This window comes from Lethenteron reissneri, chromosome 37 (genome assembly GCF_015708825.2).
Source record: "Lethenteron reissneri isolate LAM-NWPU_2019-01 chromosome 37, ASM1570882v1, whole genome shotgun sequence".
NCBI classification, from domain to species: Eukaryota; Metazoa; Chordata; class Hyperoartia; order Petromyzontiformes; family Petromyzontidae; genus Lethenteron; species Lethenteron reissneri.
In genome coordinates, this window is record NC_083815.1 from 9,191,986 (window position 1) to 9,206,851 (window position 14,866).

The window sequence follows — 14,866 nt, forward strand, 5'->3', positions numbered from 1 at the left end:
GAGTGATGTTGGCCACACCACCGTCTAATGTGCCACTACATCACACGAAAACAATCGTTGATCACAATCGACACTGATCACTGTCTCAGTATCGAGGGATGATCTTTGAGAATCAGGATGAAAATTGAAAACATTGCTAAGACACACACGACGTTATAAAGGCCTGCAGCAATGCGATAACATATCTGACTACCACACAGAGGACTAGAAGTTCAACACGCCTGGACATGACACTTCGTACAGAGTATCACATTCTAGCGCTGTGCCGGAACACTAAGCTTGGTCCATACAAGAGCAGTGCATCTCCCCACAGCCAAGAAATGTGTAAGCACGCAGAGGTCTCTCCCGCCATGTCAACCTTTGGCCCATCATGCTTTGGGGCATTGTTTTTGTGGCAATTGTAGAAATCAGCGAAATGTTGCCTACCCAACAATAGAATTGGCCACACGTTATAAAAACAGGACCCCCCTTTGTCTATGGATGTTGAGACTCAGTTGAAGCTTTCCTGGGAAAATTATCATTTTACAACGTGACTGCGTTATTTCGCTCACCGTTTCAGGCCCGACGGTCATACGTTCCGATGGAGCTTTTGGAGGAAGTTCAGTCGACACGAAGTGACACGTCAGCCAAAAAGAGGCCATGGAGAATTGTATTTAAGTAGAACGTCAAGGGAAAAAAACACCACTCGTAATTTGCAAGTCAATAACTGTTTATTAACTATAATAATAGGGTTTATCAACTATTTTTTAAATTTTACCAGGTGAGGCCCACTGAGCTATATAGCTATTTTTAGACGCGACCTGGCCACAAATGATAGCTCAACGAAGTGGCTTACCCTGTGGAAAGTTATAGCAGACAAATACTCTGAATCACGCGTTTCTAAATGTGGAGGGAAACCCCGGAGGAACCGGAGAAAGATCCACGCGACCACGGGGAGAGACACCGCAAACTCCAAATATACAGGTGTCAGGGGTCAGAATCAAACCCACGACCTCCTGTTTATCAGGCGAAGGCGTTAACATCTTGCCACCGTATCGCCCTAAATGTTTTAATTTTGTGGGAATAAGTATGAATTGGAAATGTTATTTTTTTCAATGTTACATATGAATGAATGTTCTTAACTCCCGTTTGTCAGTTAAATGTAACTACAAAATGTTCCATAATTATATTTTTTTTCCACAAACCTACGAAAAAATTGTTTGACGATTGTCACACCGCTATTAACACGAAGGTGCAATTCTATTTGGTAACCGATTGAGATCTGCGTGCAGATGTGTTCTTGGGAGTAGTTTTTTGTTTGTTTATTTTCCATGCAAAAAGCAGCTTCTCATAGCTGTTTAAACACGAGCAGATTGGAGGTGCGCATAACAGTGCCAAATCACATAGTGAGCGTAACTGTGGAAAATGGATAATGTATGTGTGTGCGTTGAACTTCTTTCGCACCGTACGTAGCCAACCGTGCTAATCGGAGGTACGGACGAATAAATAATATAGTTATGATATAATAATGAACTCGTCGAGGACTGGAGAGCACTTGAATGATATCGACGGCTTTGCACCATGTATTCCACGGCACACGCAGATGGTTTCCTCATTTCCCCAAGCAAAGAAAATACCTCAAAAACTAAAGTGCTGTTACATAACGCGAGGATCAAAACTATATTGAGAATGTCCGTGCAATCAATTGCAGGTGACAGCGCATAAGATCGCATAACAGCTTTAATTATCAAACGCACCAACAGATTACACTTCCACACTGCTAAATACCTTCTTTGTACACCGCCTACAACAAGCAGTTTCCTTAAAAAATACCGACAAAATGAGAACTCTTGTTACCGTTACGCTGTACATCAAGTAAAAAAAACACACCCCAACCATCGATTGAAATGATGCTCATTTCCCCACCCCCCCACCGGGGCCTGCGTGCCAAATGCTTTTTGGACAAGAGGGAGGAAAAAAAACGTGAGAAAAAAACGTGAGAAAAACAAACCTCTGCGATGACAGTGGCGCAGAGGGAACGTGGCAAGCCCAACCAAGCAAGGGCACGGGGCACACACACACACACAAGCATGCTACAGAGCCACTGCGGAGGTGGTTGTGGTTTGCGCTGAACAGCTTTGTTCGGTGCGTTTTCGGGTGTTGGTTCGGAACGACGTCTTTTTGACGCTTCGCTCCGCGTGCTGGGGGGCCCTCCGGTTCTTGAAATCCAGTACCGAAAAAGAAGCTCCCACCAGCACGCGGCGCGAAACGTCGGACATCGTTCCCAAAAACAACACGTGGTAACAACCCGAAAACGCATCATCAGAGAGCTCCGCTGAAGGACGCGCGAGGGGGCTAAGGCGTGTGTGTTGTGTTCAGCAGACTCGATGGATTCCACGAGGGACCGAAAGAACCAGACCTAAACTCGTGGCAATTAAGGTCGTGCGGAGGATTGCTGCGAGAAGAGAAATAGGAATCGGCTTCCCGATCTGGATAAAGCAAATGGAATTCACGAAGCTAAAGAGAGAAATGTTTACATTTCATTTACAGTTGCAACTAATCAACAAATCGAATGAACTCTGCCAAGAGCAAATAAATTATCCATTATTGATTCCTTCGTGAGCAGGTAAACACCCTTTGCACCAAATTCCATTTTTTACATTAATTTAATTAACAATAGTAGTTAACATATTTGTCATAAGATTTCCAAGTTTGTTACAATTCAGCATAATTGGATTCGCTGTTAATTCGGGGTGGAACGATTCAATAAGTTTTCTGGTTCACGATTGGGATTAAATTACAAAAATATAATGAAACCGGTGATTGTAGTGAGTGCTGGTGGTTGGAGGGTGTAAACTCATGACATGCAACATACACAAACACAGTGCAATTCTCACACGTGTGATTAACTGCAGCTCTTGTGAACTTAAGGGGTGACATCGATGCAGAAAGTGTTTGTATCTCGCTGAAAATGAAGGCACACTGCTGTTTATTTACAACAGCAACACGCTGCTATTTAAAAAGGGAAATGTTTTTTTAAAGATTTGTGTAGAAAATATTTGAAATTAAAGGTAAAAACTCGTACACGATGACTCGTGTGCAAAATGCATTGACGGATCTATTGTTTAACGGTTCAAGTAAGTTAATTTATTTTTTTCTTTAGGTCAACGGTAGGAACAAATCAGCACCGGGGAAAAAAACATTGCAAACGTGACGGCACTGTCCGAGACAAACCAGGCAGTGCATATCGAAGCCACAACTACAAATGTGACAGTGTGAAGCAACACTGACAAAGACAGTCAATGCGAAACGATAACGACAAGACTGTGTGAGAGAAAAAAAATCCCTTGAACCAATGGTGACCTTGAATCATGACAATAGAATCGTAGGAAGCTAAAGGGTTGAAGATGTTATGAAACCCAATAAACACTCCACCCCCCAAACCTTGTGGTGGGCATGGGGCAGAGATAACACTCGGTCTCACCAGCCACATCTGCTCACAAGTGCTTGGGGATTCCCAAAATATATTTATTGACCATGTGCTCGGAAATGTCGAAGTTTAAACTACAATTAAAGTCTGTTGTGATTAAATTTTCAATTTTTCGGAATCAACCGGAGAGTTGTATTGCAAAGAGGCATTTTTAATGTTTGCTGCCCCTGATGTTGAAACACTTCAATGTTAGCTGGAAGTCTGGCCTCAATAATACAAATAAAACATCAAACTGGGTTTTTTGCTCACATGCGAATATCGGTTTCAAGTCAGAAGCGCAAACACTTAACACCACCCCCCACTCGATTTCAAACAGCTCATGCGCCAATTTCAACAGAACAGTGGAGTCGTTGGCATAGCCTCATGGAAAAACGTGCCCTGCAGACAGACAACGCAAATTTAAAAATACGAGCCACGACCTCTAAAAAGCCTTGGCCATGCTTTTAGTTTTTCTCTGTACATTTTTTTTATTATTAAAGGAATTAAAGTGAATCTATGACAAGTAGGTAGTTTGAAGATTATATTCTTGGGACGTGCATGCAAGGTTCTAGAACCAATTATGTACACCTCAATATACAAGCTGTGGCATCAGCAAGTGGGTACTCATGCTCACTGTTAAAACAAGTATTGATAAAACCAAGTAACATAGGTTGTAATGATTGTCTCTGATAAAGTATTACATTGACGTTTCAGTCGTGGCCTTATCTACAGACGTGTTTTTGAATTGTATTTTTGTTACGTCACAATATTAAAACTGCTAATTATACAAAATATAGAAATGTTTTATATGTACAGCGGTGCACACTCATATACAGACCAACGCAGTAATGCCTGGATTATCCAGCAACACAAACTTAATATACTTCTGGGTGCTTATTGTGCGTTCATCAGCAGAAACATGCTACGGTAAAGCAAAGCCGGAGATGCAACAGTTTTGCATATTTATGGACGTCAGAATCAATTTGTAGGAATGCAATTGAAAGTGTGTCCACCTCAACGCCCTTTGGCTTCAGCAGTCATCAAAGCACAACGAACACTGAAGCACATACCAAAGCATGCCTTTTACGACAGCTCATAAAAAAAGTGTGAACTATTAATGCGTTTTATTTTTGGATCAAGTGGAATTTAAGTGTGTTTTTACACGTTGGCGTTTCACTCTGTAATTGCATTTGTACTATGAACAAAATTACGTTCATTGTATATGGTGTCATAAATTTTGGAATTTGTCAATGTCCTCTGCCACGATAGACTTGCAATTTATAGACATTTTGCCAAGTGGCCATTTATTACTCTCTGAATCGAATGCCACTTGTAAACAACCAAAAACCCCCAGTAAGTGTTGACTTTGTCCGATACCATGGCTGGGTATTGCAGAGGGTCAGCTTCCGATGGCAAGGCTGCAAGTCAAGACCATGGCCAAGAGCCGAATCAAACCATCATCCCTCCGCCGCAGATGACTACCAACGGCGTAGAATCGACAGCGCTCGGCCTACGAGCACCACCCCACGTTAGTTTGAATAAGGCAGTGTTCTTCACTCATTTTCAGAATGGGGGACACTTTAGCTGATAAGACATCATCAGTGTGAGGGCCGCCACACGTTGGAAACAATTGGGATTTGAAAGCACGATGATGGGGGGGAGGGGGGGGTATTGTCACTCGTTGTGTAGTCGGGGGCTGCACGTCAGGGGCCGCACTAAAGGCCACCAGTGGCCTGCTCGGGCTTTGCAGTGAAGGACACTGGAGTAGGGACACTTTGGCGTGACGTCTCTGCTTGCTCTGAGTCATGTTTTACATAAGCGTTCAGAAAGTGGCAATTCCATATTTTCACGTTGACCTTGACCTTCTTTCGCACCGTACGTAGCCAACCATGCTATTCGGAGGTGCATAATCAATCACAGGATGAGCTATGAACACAAGGCAAAACAACAATAGAATGTATGTTTTGCTCTCACACACACGTCAAAAGTGAAGTGCCTTCTTGCTCAACAGAGTAATGGCATGGAACTCATCTCTAATTTGATGACATTGAGCCTGGGTAGAAATGCCACATAACCCTGGCAGGGGCCAGAGGATGACCACTGTTACATACCCTCGAAGTGGTACTCATCTTATAGAATAGAATGGGCCGAGTCTTCCCCCCCACCCCAAACTAAAATGAATCTGTAATTTCAAATACAAGTCGAGAGGTCCAACCACAGCGCCACCCTAGACATGCAGCCATGATGAGAAAGGCAGGAGGAGAGGTACTGTGTGTTGATGACTAAGCGAGCTGCGACACTGAAGAACTGAATGGCGGGAGCATTCAGCCTTAAGCGATCATGTTTGTTCGTACAACCAAATGTGTGGCCGCACCTGTAGCATGTAGCAGCCATGCACCACCATCCCTATTAAACCCCGAATCCAAAGCAGGCTCTCGTATCCAAGGAGATGCAAAATACAGCCCATAAGTAGATCTACATTTTATATTTAAACTTGCCAAGCAGCGGCAACATTTGTTGGACACTTTAGCGCTTAAGTCAACTTGCATGATGCACTGAATGCCTTGGCATTCCAGAGTGGCTGCTTTACACAGGCGATCTCTATTCGTATGCCACCGTTCACTCCGTGATGTTATTTTCCTAATCGCTGTGGTGATGACACAGGCAATACTTGGGTCACTGAAAAAAAATCCAGGGTTATCTCTGATAATTTTTAAAAAATATTATTATGACTCGCTCTCAGGAGGATGCTGCTTTGGATGTTTGGCTTATTTCGAGTATTTTTGTGCGTGGGAGGAAACTGGAGTGCATAAACAAACCCAATGTGTACGAGGAGATAATAAAAATGGAGATGGGTCAGCAAATCTACTTCCTGCATTGTCTTCTCCTGTCTGCTAAGGGCACCCGCTGATGCGCATCTAATGCAACCGAGGGCTGCATCTGCGTGCGATTCATCCACCCTGCCTCAAAACTACTTGACTACCTAAATGCATCACCTTTACCACAGCAGAGTTCAGACACTGCTAATGAGTAAGGCATTCGTTACGATGGTTCACACCAATATCGGTGGTGGCGGTATGCAAAGTTCCCGCAATAGATTTGCAACTTGAGCAGTATTGGTACAGCCATATGAATCATTCACAAACTCCTGCCAGTCACCTCATCGTATGGCTCCGGAGTGTGTAAAAAAACACATAGGGCCTCTCGAACAAAACAGAAGTTTCCCAGGTGCAATTATGCAGCGGATTAAGCGCATCACTGAAATCTGAGAAAGCCGTCGTGTAACGATTGTGCCACCACGTTAAGCAGGCCCTTGGCAGGTTGGAACAAGCACAGCCAAATACGTCATTTAACAAACTTGACGACGCCAAATTGTCCTTTGCATTCCTTTACGTTCCAAATTATCGACTGGAGCAACTATGTATTGGCATGTCGCTATGGTAAACAATGCTGTCGTACATGTATTATCAGTGCTCATGTATTAACAGAGAAGGTTTTGATGGTGATGTATAACATTTGGTTTCACCTCCGATTGACTGTAGACTTTTTCACGTGATTGGTCAAAGTGCTGCACCTGCCCTGCTGCACTGCACTATGTTATAATCTAATTGATAGAGTGCCTTCACCCAAGGGCGCTTGGTACAGCTTACAAAACGATGACAGAAAATAATTCTTTAGATGGCAGGGGGCATAACAAAAATTGAGGAGTGAGAACATTTGGTAATTGCACGATTCTTATAGTTCAAGGCTCCTGTGAAGGTGCTAAGTTTCACAGTAGAGGGCAATGCTTCTCAGTGGAATCCTAATTGAATTATTTGCAGGTAATTTTTAAAATGTAAAATTTGGACCTTAACCCACGTCACACAAATGGGCCTATTCTTTTCGAATGACGTCACGCGTTAGAACACCTGCAGTCCGGTACCCTTTTGCCAGTATCAAGATATTGAACGTTGCAAATAAACCACAATGACAGCTAGAGTATCGCACAGTCAAAACCACGACGACAATAACGGTGTTGGTAAGAGGCTCGATTTGTAGAGTCAATGTACAGACCCCATTGCTGCTACGTAAAGGATTACGCCATACATAATTTTACCTTTTCATTTGGCTGGGCACACTTTAGTATAACAAACAAAACAAAGCAATCCGTAAGCAAAAGGAACAAAATATACTCACATGAGGATCGTCCTGGAAAAAGTCGACACTCATTTTAATATACCCCACACTAACCTCATTGGAACCAAGTAGAAACCTTTCGCAAGGAATCAAGTCAGCATTCACCACACGTACTTGTGGTGAACATGCAAACTGTGATAATATATGAAGTTTTCTCTGTTCTGACACTGGTGAGTCTAGGCCCTATATAGAAGGCTGTCTGGTGTAGTTTCAAAGACAATGCATACATTATCAGAACATGTTGGTTTGCATGTTAACCACAAGTACGTGTGGTTAGCGCGAACCTGATTCCTTGCAAAAGGTTTATATTTGGTGTTTGAACATCTTAACACCTTGTTAAACTCACTTTTTGCCAGTTTTTATTGCATCTCCTCACATCATTCCCTCTGTTCATTCGCTCAATCCACCGAATCTGGATGAAACTCAACTTTCTGGAAAATTATATTTTGTGCGATCAATATTTTCCAGGACACTTCTTACATGAACAATTGGCTAATCCTTCTGCACGGATAGCGGATTGCTGCAAGTTGTAACTCGTCAAAAGTCAAAGCACCTCTCATTTGAACGCAGGTTGATGCATGCACAGTAACCACTCACACCGCATTGCCACTGGAAAGGTTTACAACAGCCTTGGTGGACACTCACAAGATCAACCCTGCACACCGACAAAAACTATAAAAAACATTTAAATTAACAATCGTAACATCATTACACCAGTAACCAAATACGGTATATGGCCACCATGGCCAACGCTCTTTCAAGTAAAATCAAAGCAGGTAAAATTTCTGTGTTTAAACTTCAATTTAATTATTTTGGTTCACGTGCAAGGGGCGTTTGAAAATGCTGTAAAAGATTAAATCATAATTGGCAATCAACTGAAGCAAAGTTGCTCTGCTTTACGAGAAGAGTGCCTAGTCAGAGGTGATGGCACTCCGTGTGTGGTCTGAACTCAATGCAAGTCAAATCTGTCACTGTCGGGGCCCACGGGGACACTAGAGAGGTCACTTTTATGCCATAAATAAATAAAATGGCACCGTAAATTATTGACCACTTTTGCATCTACATCCATAAGATGATTAGCTGCTGCTTAAAAAATATGAACTTGTTTGTCTTAGTTTTGTCATAACCACGGAGCACCAAAACTGATGTAGTTTAACATTAGGTGTGCGCCTTTGTGCTGTTGTTAAAATGACTGACCAGCAATCGGGTTACGGAGTTTAAATTCTAGTTTGATCAACTCGGTCACCCATTATCCCTCCCCAGTCAATAAAAGGAGCACCACTTTGGGGGCAGTCAACATTGGTTGTCCTAAGCACCACCATGTCAATGGAGAATTGCTATTACTGCCACATGTTTGCAGACAAAGATGAGGGGGGAAAAAAGGCGATTGTTGACTCAAGATTGGCTTCAAGCACGTGACCTTTTGGAGAAATTAAAAAGTGACATTTCTGAGCAGGGTTGTGAAGGGCACTAGCCATTAAGACACGGCATTCTGAGAACACTGCATGTCTTTTAAAAAGCCGACTGATCAATGTGCCTTGAAATAGGACAATCCTGACTTCAAATGCTTGTGATATGGAGGTGACCTTGCACTTAGATTCAAGGAGCAATAACAAACAATAAAACACAACACGTTTTGAAAATACACACCATCCTCCATCTGTGCCACGCCCACACTGATCTCATTGGGCCACCGACCCTCTATTTTTCACAAACAAAAGCAAAGTGTCTCCTGCAGGGCTTGAATAAACCGAGCCGGTCATAGTGCAAGTTTTGCCAGCCCTGTGTGAATGGAGCCCAACTCAGCCAAATGTATTGTGTGACAATGACTTGCTGAAAATGTGTGGAACAGGGGTTGTTTAAAAGAAAAAGTGGAAATTACTCTGAGAAGATAATAGTAAGTGTCCTTGAATATGATGGGTGGTTGGGCGTTTCTATATGATATATGTGTTTACTGCAGTAAGATTTTGCAGTGACCATGATGAATGTGGTCAGCTTCATCCCAAAACACGGTGACGACACGTAGCTCAGCCATACTCACAGACGCTTGACAATGTCTGCAAACAGAAAGCAGCATCTATTATTGAACAAGTCCTCATGTCTCTCTCTCTCCCACCGCTGCTGTACTAAATCCCCGCCTGGCAGCGTGCCATAATGTCAATGTCAATCGACTCCTTGCCCAGGATGAGGCGCAGCCGCTTGGGCTGTGAGAACGGCAGGAACGCAGGCACGTCCACCCCAGCGGTTCCCCTCTTCTGCGAGGATCCACCCCGCCTGTGAGCCTGTGCCCCCACCGCCGCTGCCGCCTGTCCGGCGGCGCTCACGGGAGCGGCGATGGTGGCTTCCGCTTCCGGCACGTCTTTGCGCGTGGAGCTGTGCTTGCGGATCTTGCGCTTCTGCAACCGCAGCCGTAGCTGCGTGGGGCCCGTCGGTCCGATCGACTTGTACACCAACACCTTTTTGCAGCCACGGCCTCGTTTTCCGTAGCTGGCAGCGCTGTGCAAGCCTCCGCTGAGCCGCACAATGCGCACTTTGGGCAACTGTGCCCGGACGACCGTGCTAGAGTCATTGCCCTCCAGGTGCTGGGTGGTAGCGGCGGTGGCAGTGGTGGTGGTAGCGGTGGAGACGACGCCATCGCTCTTCACCAGCACCGCCTGGTACTCGTCCGCGCTGTGCCGCCTCTTGGAGTTCCCTCGCCTCTCTGGGGCGATGCCACCCGTCTGCAATTCTGCTGCCGCCGGTGGCGAGGGCATGGGAGGTTTGGCGGTGCCGAGGCTGCCCCTCTTGCCGCCGCCGCCGCACGCGTTTCGTTTCAGGGGCGAGAGCCGCAAAAGCTTTCCATCTCCCCGCACCGGTCTCCCCGACGAGCGCTTCCTCCGCCTGGCGTCGCCGCCATCGACGTCGCCGCCGTCGCCACCGCCGCCGACGTCACAATCGCCGTCCGGTCTTGGCGTGCTCCGGCCGACACTCGAGCGTGGGGTGGCCGCCCCCGCGCCGGCCACAATTTTGAGGAGATCCGAGTCGAAGTCCGGGTCGCCCTCCAGGATCCAGTTCTCGATGTCAGCCACCAGATTGCTGGAAAAGGGGGCCGCAGCTACGGCGGCGGCGGTGCTGCCGGGCGGCTCCCAGGCGACGTTCCGGGAGCTCGAGCCGGGCCCCGCGGGGGGTATGCGCAGCAGCGGGAAGCGCTTGGGTGGCGGAGTCACGGAGGTGCCGTACGCCTCGCCCGCCCTCGCCTTGCACTCGCGCGCATTCGAGACCGCAGGCTCGGCGGGCAGCGCACCCGCTCGCCCGCCGGCGCCGAAGCCCGTGCTGGTGCCGCACGCCGGCGACGGGGGCAAGCAGCCCCCGGCCGCGTCGCTCGCCTCGGTCGCCTGCAACGGCGCCTTGCACAGGCTGAGCGCGTCGGCGGCGTCGGCCAGCACCTCGCTGCACCCGGCCAGAGCCCCGCACGCCGGCGAAGGCACGGGACGGCCGTCGTCGGCGCCGTTGCCACGGCCGCCGGGCTCCCCGACACGAGCCGGCCTCGCGGCGGGGTCGCGCGCCCGCCGCCCGCCGCGGCACAGCCGCTCAACGGCCGGGTCTTTAATCAGCACCACCTTGGGCTGTCGCAGGAGCGCCTGCTGCAGCAGCGCCTTCAGCCGAGCGGTGCCGACCGTCGCCAGCCCGCTCAGGCCGTTCCTCGGCCGCTCCCTGCCGTCGCTTCTGCCCCCGCCGTCTCCGCCGCCCGAGAGCCAGCGCTTGAGCGAACGCGGGGGCACGGCGGGGCCGGCAGGTGACGCCGTGGCGAGCAGCACGCACGGGAAGAACTCGTCGCACGGTGCCGCGGGGGCGCGCAGGCCGGCGGGCGAGCGGTACGGCGGCGCCGGTCGCCCGTCACGAGGCACGAGCCGGCTCGGCTGGCGCAGGCGAATGGCGGTGGCCAGCAGCTCCACAGCGTCGAAGGTCAAGTGCTCTCCGGAGGGGAGGAACGCCAGTCGGCCGCCGTGGTGGCTGCTGTAGGCCGTGCGTGGCGGCCTGTTCGCCGATGCCCGCGCCTTACGTGTCGTCTTCTTGGGCGTGCACGCGTTCTTGGCATTGGCTGCAGGATTGAGAGGGAGAGAAGATGGGGCCAAGACCAGTGGTTAAGCTTCTCTCTTAAGGATGTTGCGTCACCGGGTTAAGCTGTAAGAATAATGCACAGCCCCTTTGGGTCAATTCCCTGCCGGATGAAGGTGTCCCAATACTGCATTGGTATTGGGGATTGTTTTGCCAGACCATCGGGAGGTCGCAGAGAGTCCCAGGAACAACTCAGATAAAACTTGCTATTGATGGTCACAAATCAGAGGTCTTGTTAACCTAATAATTCCTAATCTTCCCCCTAGCTCCTGAGGTGTGCATCTCCTACATACTTGTGCACTATATGCAATGAGACACAGGCAAGTTTAGAAACTTGTATGGTGATCATATACTTGTGCTGCCACTGCCATAATCCTGTTAGCAAATGTTTTCTTAGCAGGGGTTCTCAACTTGCGTCTAGTCGCCTGTGGGAGCATGGGCCATATTGAGAGCGTCTTATCGCTGGGTAAGGAATTTGCAGTGATGAAGAATCTGTAATGGTAAGTACTGTATCCATACAGTAGAACTCCCTTAGCTTCCACCGCCTTCATTACTATAGTTTTAATCAGCGGTATATGTGGTTGTTGTTGCTGCTTTGACTCTCAGGATATTGCTCACTATGATGAGGGGACCATGGGTTTTGTATAGCAGCTGAGAATAGTTTTTACCACCAATCATGAGGAACTTGCTGATTTTGGAATGTAGCAGTTTTAGAAAAAATTAATTCAGGCTCTGGCATGCACTGTTATAAAACTTAGAGAGGTTTGCAGATTTTTATTATTTAACTGTGTTGGCAGAAGTTATTAGAATAAAAAAAATATTAACATGTGTAATGGTTAAAATGACACCAAGTAAACATGACAATACTATAAATTCTAGATTTGAAGCTTTCGTGACTGCAAGGATTCATATTCTTAGGTTTTTTCGTTAAAGTCACGTAGGTAAAACATTAAAATTAATAAAAATAAAATAAAAATCACGACGTTTCTGAGGCAACACAAGCTTCCGTCTTCAGGTGGAATTGTCACAGCCACGGAAGCTTGTGTTGCCTCCGAAACGTTGTGATTTTTATTTTATTTTACTTTTATTAATTTTAATGTTTTACCTACGTGACTTTACCCGAAAAAACCTAAGAATATGAATACTATAAATGATTTTAGGCAAATGCCAAACTTTTGTATTGGAAGAGACCAAATTAAGTGGTTGCTAGTAACTGAGACAAGCAGACACTGGGGACAGGTGGAAAACATATTTTCAAATTAGGAAGAACGTCAATATAAACGGTCTACATTCTCAAGTGCATTTACTGCGCCTTTAATAAAAGTGTTACGTACATGTCAAATAAATTTGAAAAAATTGTAATTTTGCAAATGATATTATTTTTATTACGATGAACATGCCCACACTGTCCAGCATCATGCACAGTGAAATAACCCACACGAGCCGTACACAGCGTGGGGAGGGCCACATCCGGCAGTGGATGGACACAGGCACCGTACATGTACCGAAAGCTTCAGAAGAATACGCGGTACGATAACGAGAACGGAAAATGATTGGCGATCGCGCGCGCGCACGACTGATGTTCACGAGCCGAAACTGGTGGCCGCTCGTTAATGACGGGAGCGAACGGCGTACAGAGAAGGCGGCGCGCGCTGCGCTGGGTGTCGGTGCCGCCGGGCATCCTGGAATATCTCCCGGCAGAATCCCTGCCACCCACGCAGCTCTTCTTGAGGCGGTGCAGCCGCTTGTCGGTCTCGCGCAGGCGGTACGCGCTGTTGAGGCCGCTCGACGGCGCCTCCGATGAGCCGTCCTTGGGCTTGAAGGCGCCCTGGCTTCGCCTGCAAACGCACAAGCAGAGCGAACAAACACGGAGCGCCGCTGTCAGTTTCGCGTGGAACGTGTCCCCCCCCCCCCCTTCTGTTGGGCTCAGCTCTCAGCAAGGTGGAGGTGTGTGTTGCTTAGCCAAGTGGCTGTTTGAATTGGCAGGTGGATACAAAGCTCTATTACGCATGTTTCAGTGTCCATTCTAGATTTGAAGCTTTCGTGACTGCAAGGATTCATACTCTTAGTTCTTTCGGTAAAGTCCCACCTGATGACGGAGACTTGTGTTGCCTCCGAAACGTCGTGATTTTCATTGTTTCAGTGTCCACTTGTTTTTTGTGTGTCATCACTGATTTATGACAAAGCTATGCATTTTAGAATTTAAAAAAAACTGGTAGATTCACATGTTCAGGGGAAACAACCTGCGGCTCCGGAGCCATATGCGGCTCTTTAAAGACCGCTTCTTCAGGTTAATTATTAAGGACCGTCTTGTATTCATATTCATTGCGGCTTTAGAAATTACGAATTGTTTTACCGAATTCGAAAAAAATGTCTCTTGTAATTTTAGTTGCCCAACCCCTGCACATGTTGATGAGAAGGCCACAACACATTGCTTTAGTGATTTGCCCCTTGTTGATTTTGTAGTGATAACAAATATTACACAACATGTTAACCTGACCTAAGTTGTGTTTTCCTGCTCACTTTAGTAATGGCAGCGTTCATCTCGATTGGCTCTTCTGAGCCAGTGGTGGTCATTCCATATTACTACAATGGGAACTCGTCTCTCCAATATCGTCCATTTTGACCAGTTGAATATGAAATTGTAGTTTTTGCTCTGCATCCACTTCAGCCATAAGATCTAAAATATATGAATAACTTTTTTGCCACCTGACCAATGAACCTTTAACTTATTACATACTCGCTTTACTACCTGGCTTCACCCGGGACTTGGATTCACCACGCCAGGCCGCCTTTGTCTCCCCAGTGGCGATGTTCACACACCACAGCAGTTAATCGTTTGAGGCTGAGCCAACCTAGGGGAGGCCCAGGACCGGTTCAAATAATTATCACCGGTAGTGGCCGTGAGCGGGAATCGAACTCGGGTCGCCGGGTTCGTAGCGCAGCGTGCTAACCACTACACTACAATGCGTTACGCTTCCACATGCGCGGGTCACGTGACAGATTTGATGTCACAGCTCACTTGCTGTGCAAAAAAGATATGCATTTTTCAGCTCCCCCCCCCCAAAAAAAGTATTTTTTATAATTTTTGCATGGTGTACAGTCTGGAAAGTACCCACATAGCAAATTTTCAGTTTGTTGCAT

At 46.9% G+C, this 14,866-nt stretch overlaps 1 protein-coding gene across 6 annotated transcripts in view; it reads right to left on the bottom strand.

Moving 5' to 3' along the window:
• Positions 1–1,701: 1,701 nt before the first annotated feature.
• LOC133351523 (uncharacterized) overlaps positions 1,702–14,866 on the bottom strand; it is a 32,634-nt gene continuing 19,469 nt past the window's right edge. For all 6 annotated transcript variants that reach the window (XM_061566804.1, XM_061566802.1, XM_061566801.1 and 3 more), the window contains exons 9-10: positions 13,358–13,560; positions 1,702–11,705 (exon numbers count right to left, since the gene is read on the bottom strand). In XM_061566804.1, coding sequence (XP_061422788.1) covers positions 9,751–11,705; positions 13,358–13,560 — 2,158 coding nt within the window. In that variant the 3' untranslated portion in view covers positions 1,702–9,750. The remainder of the gene's footprint in view (positions 11,706–13,357; positions 13,561–14,866) is intronic.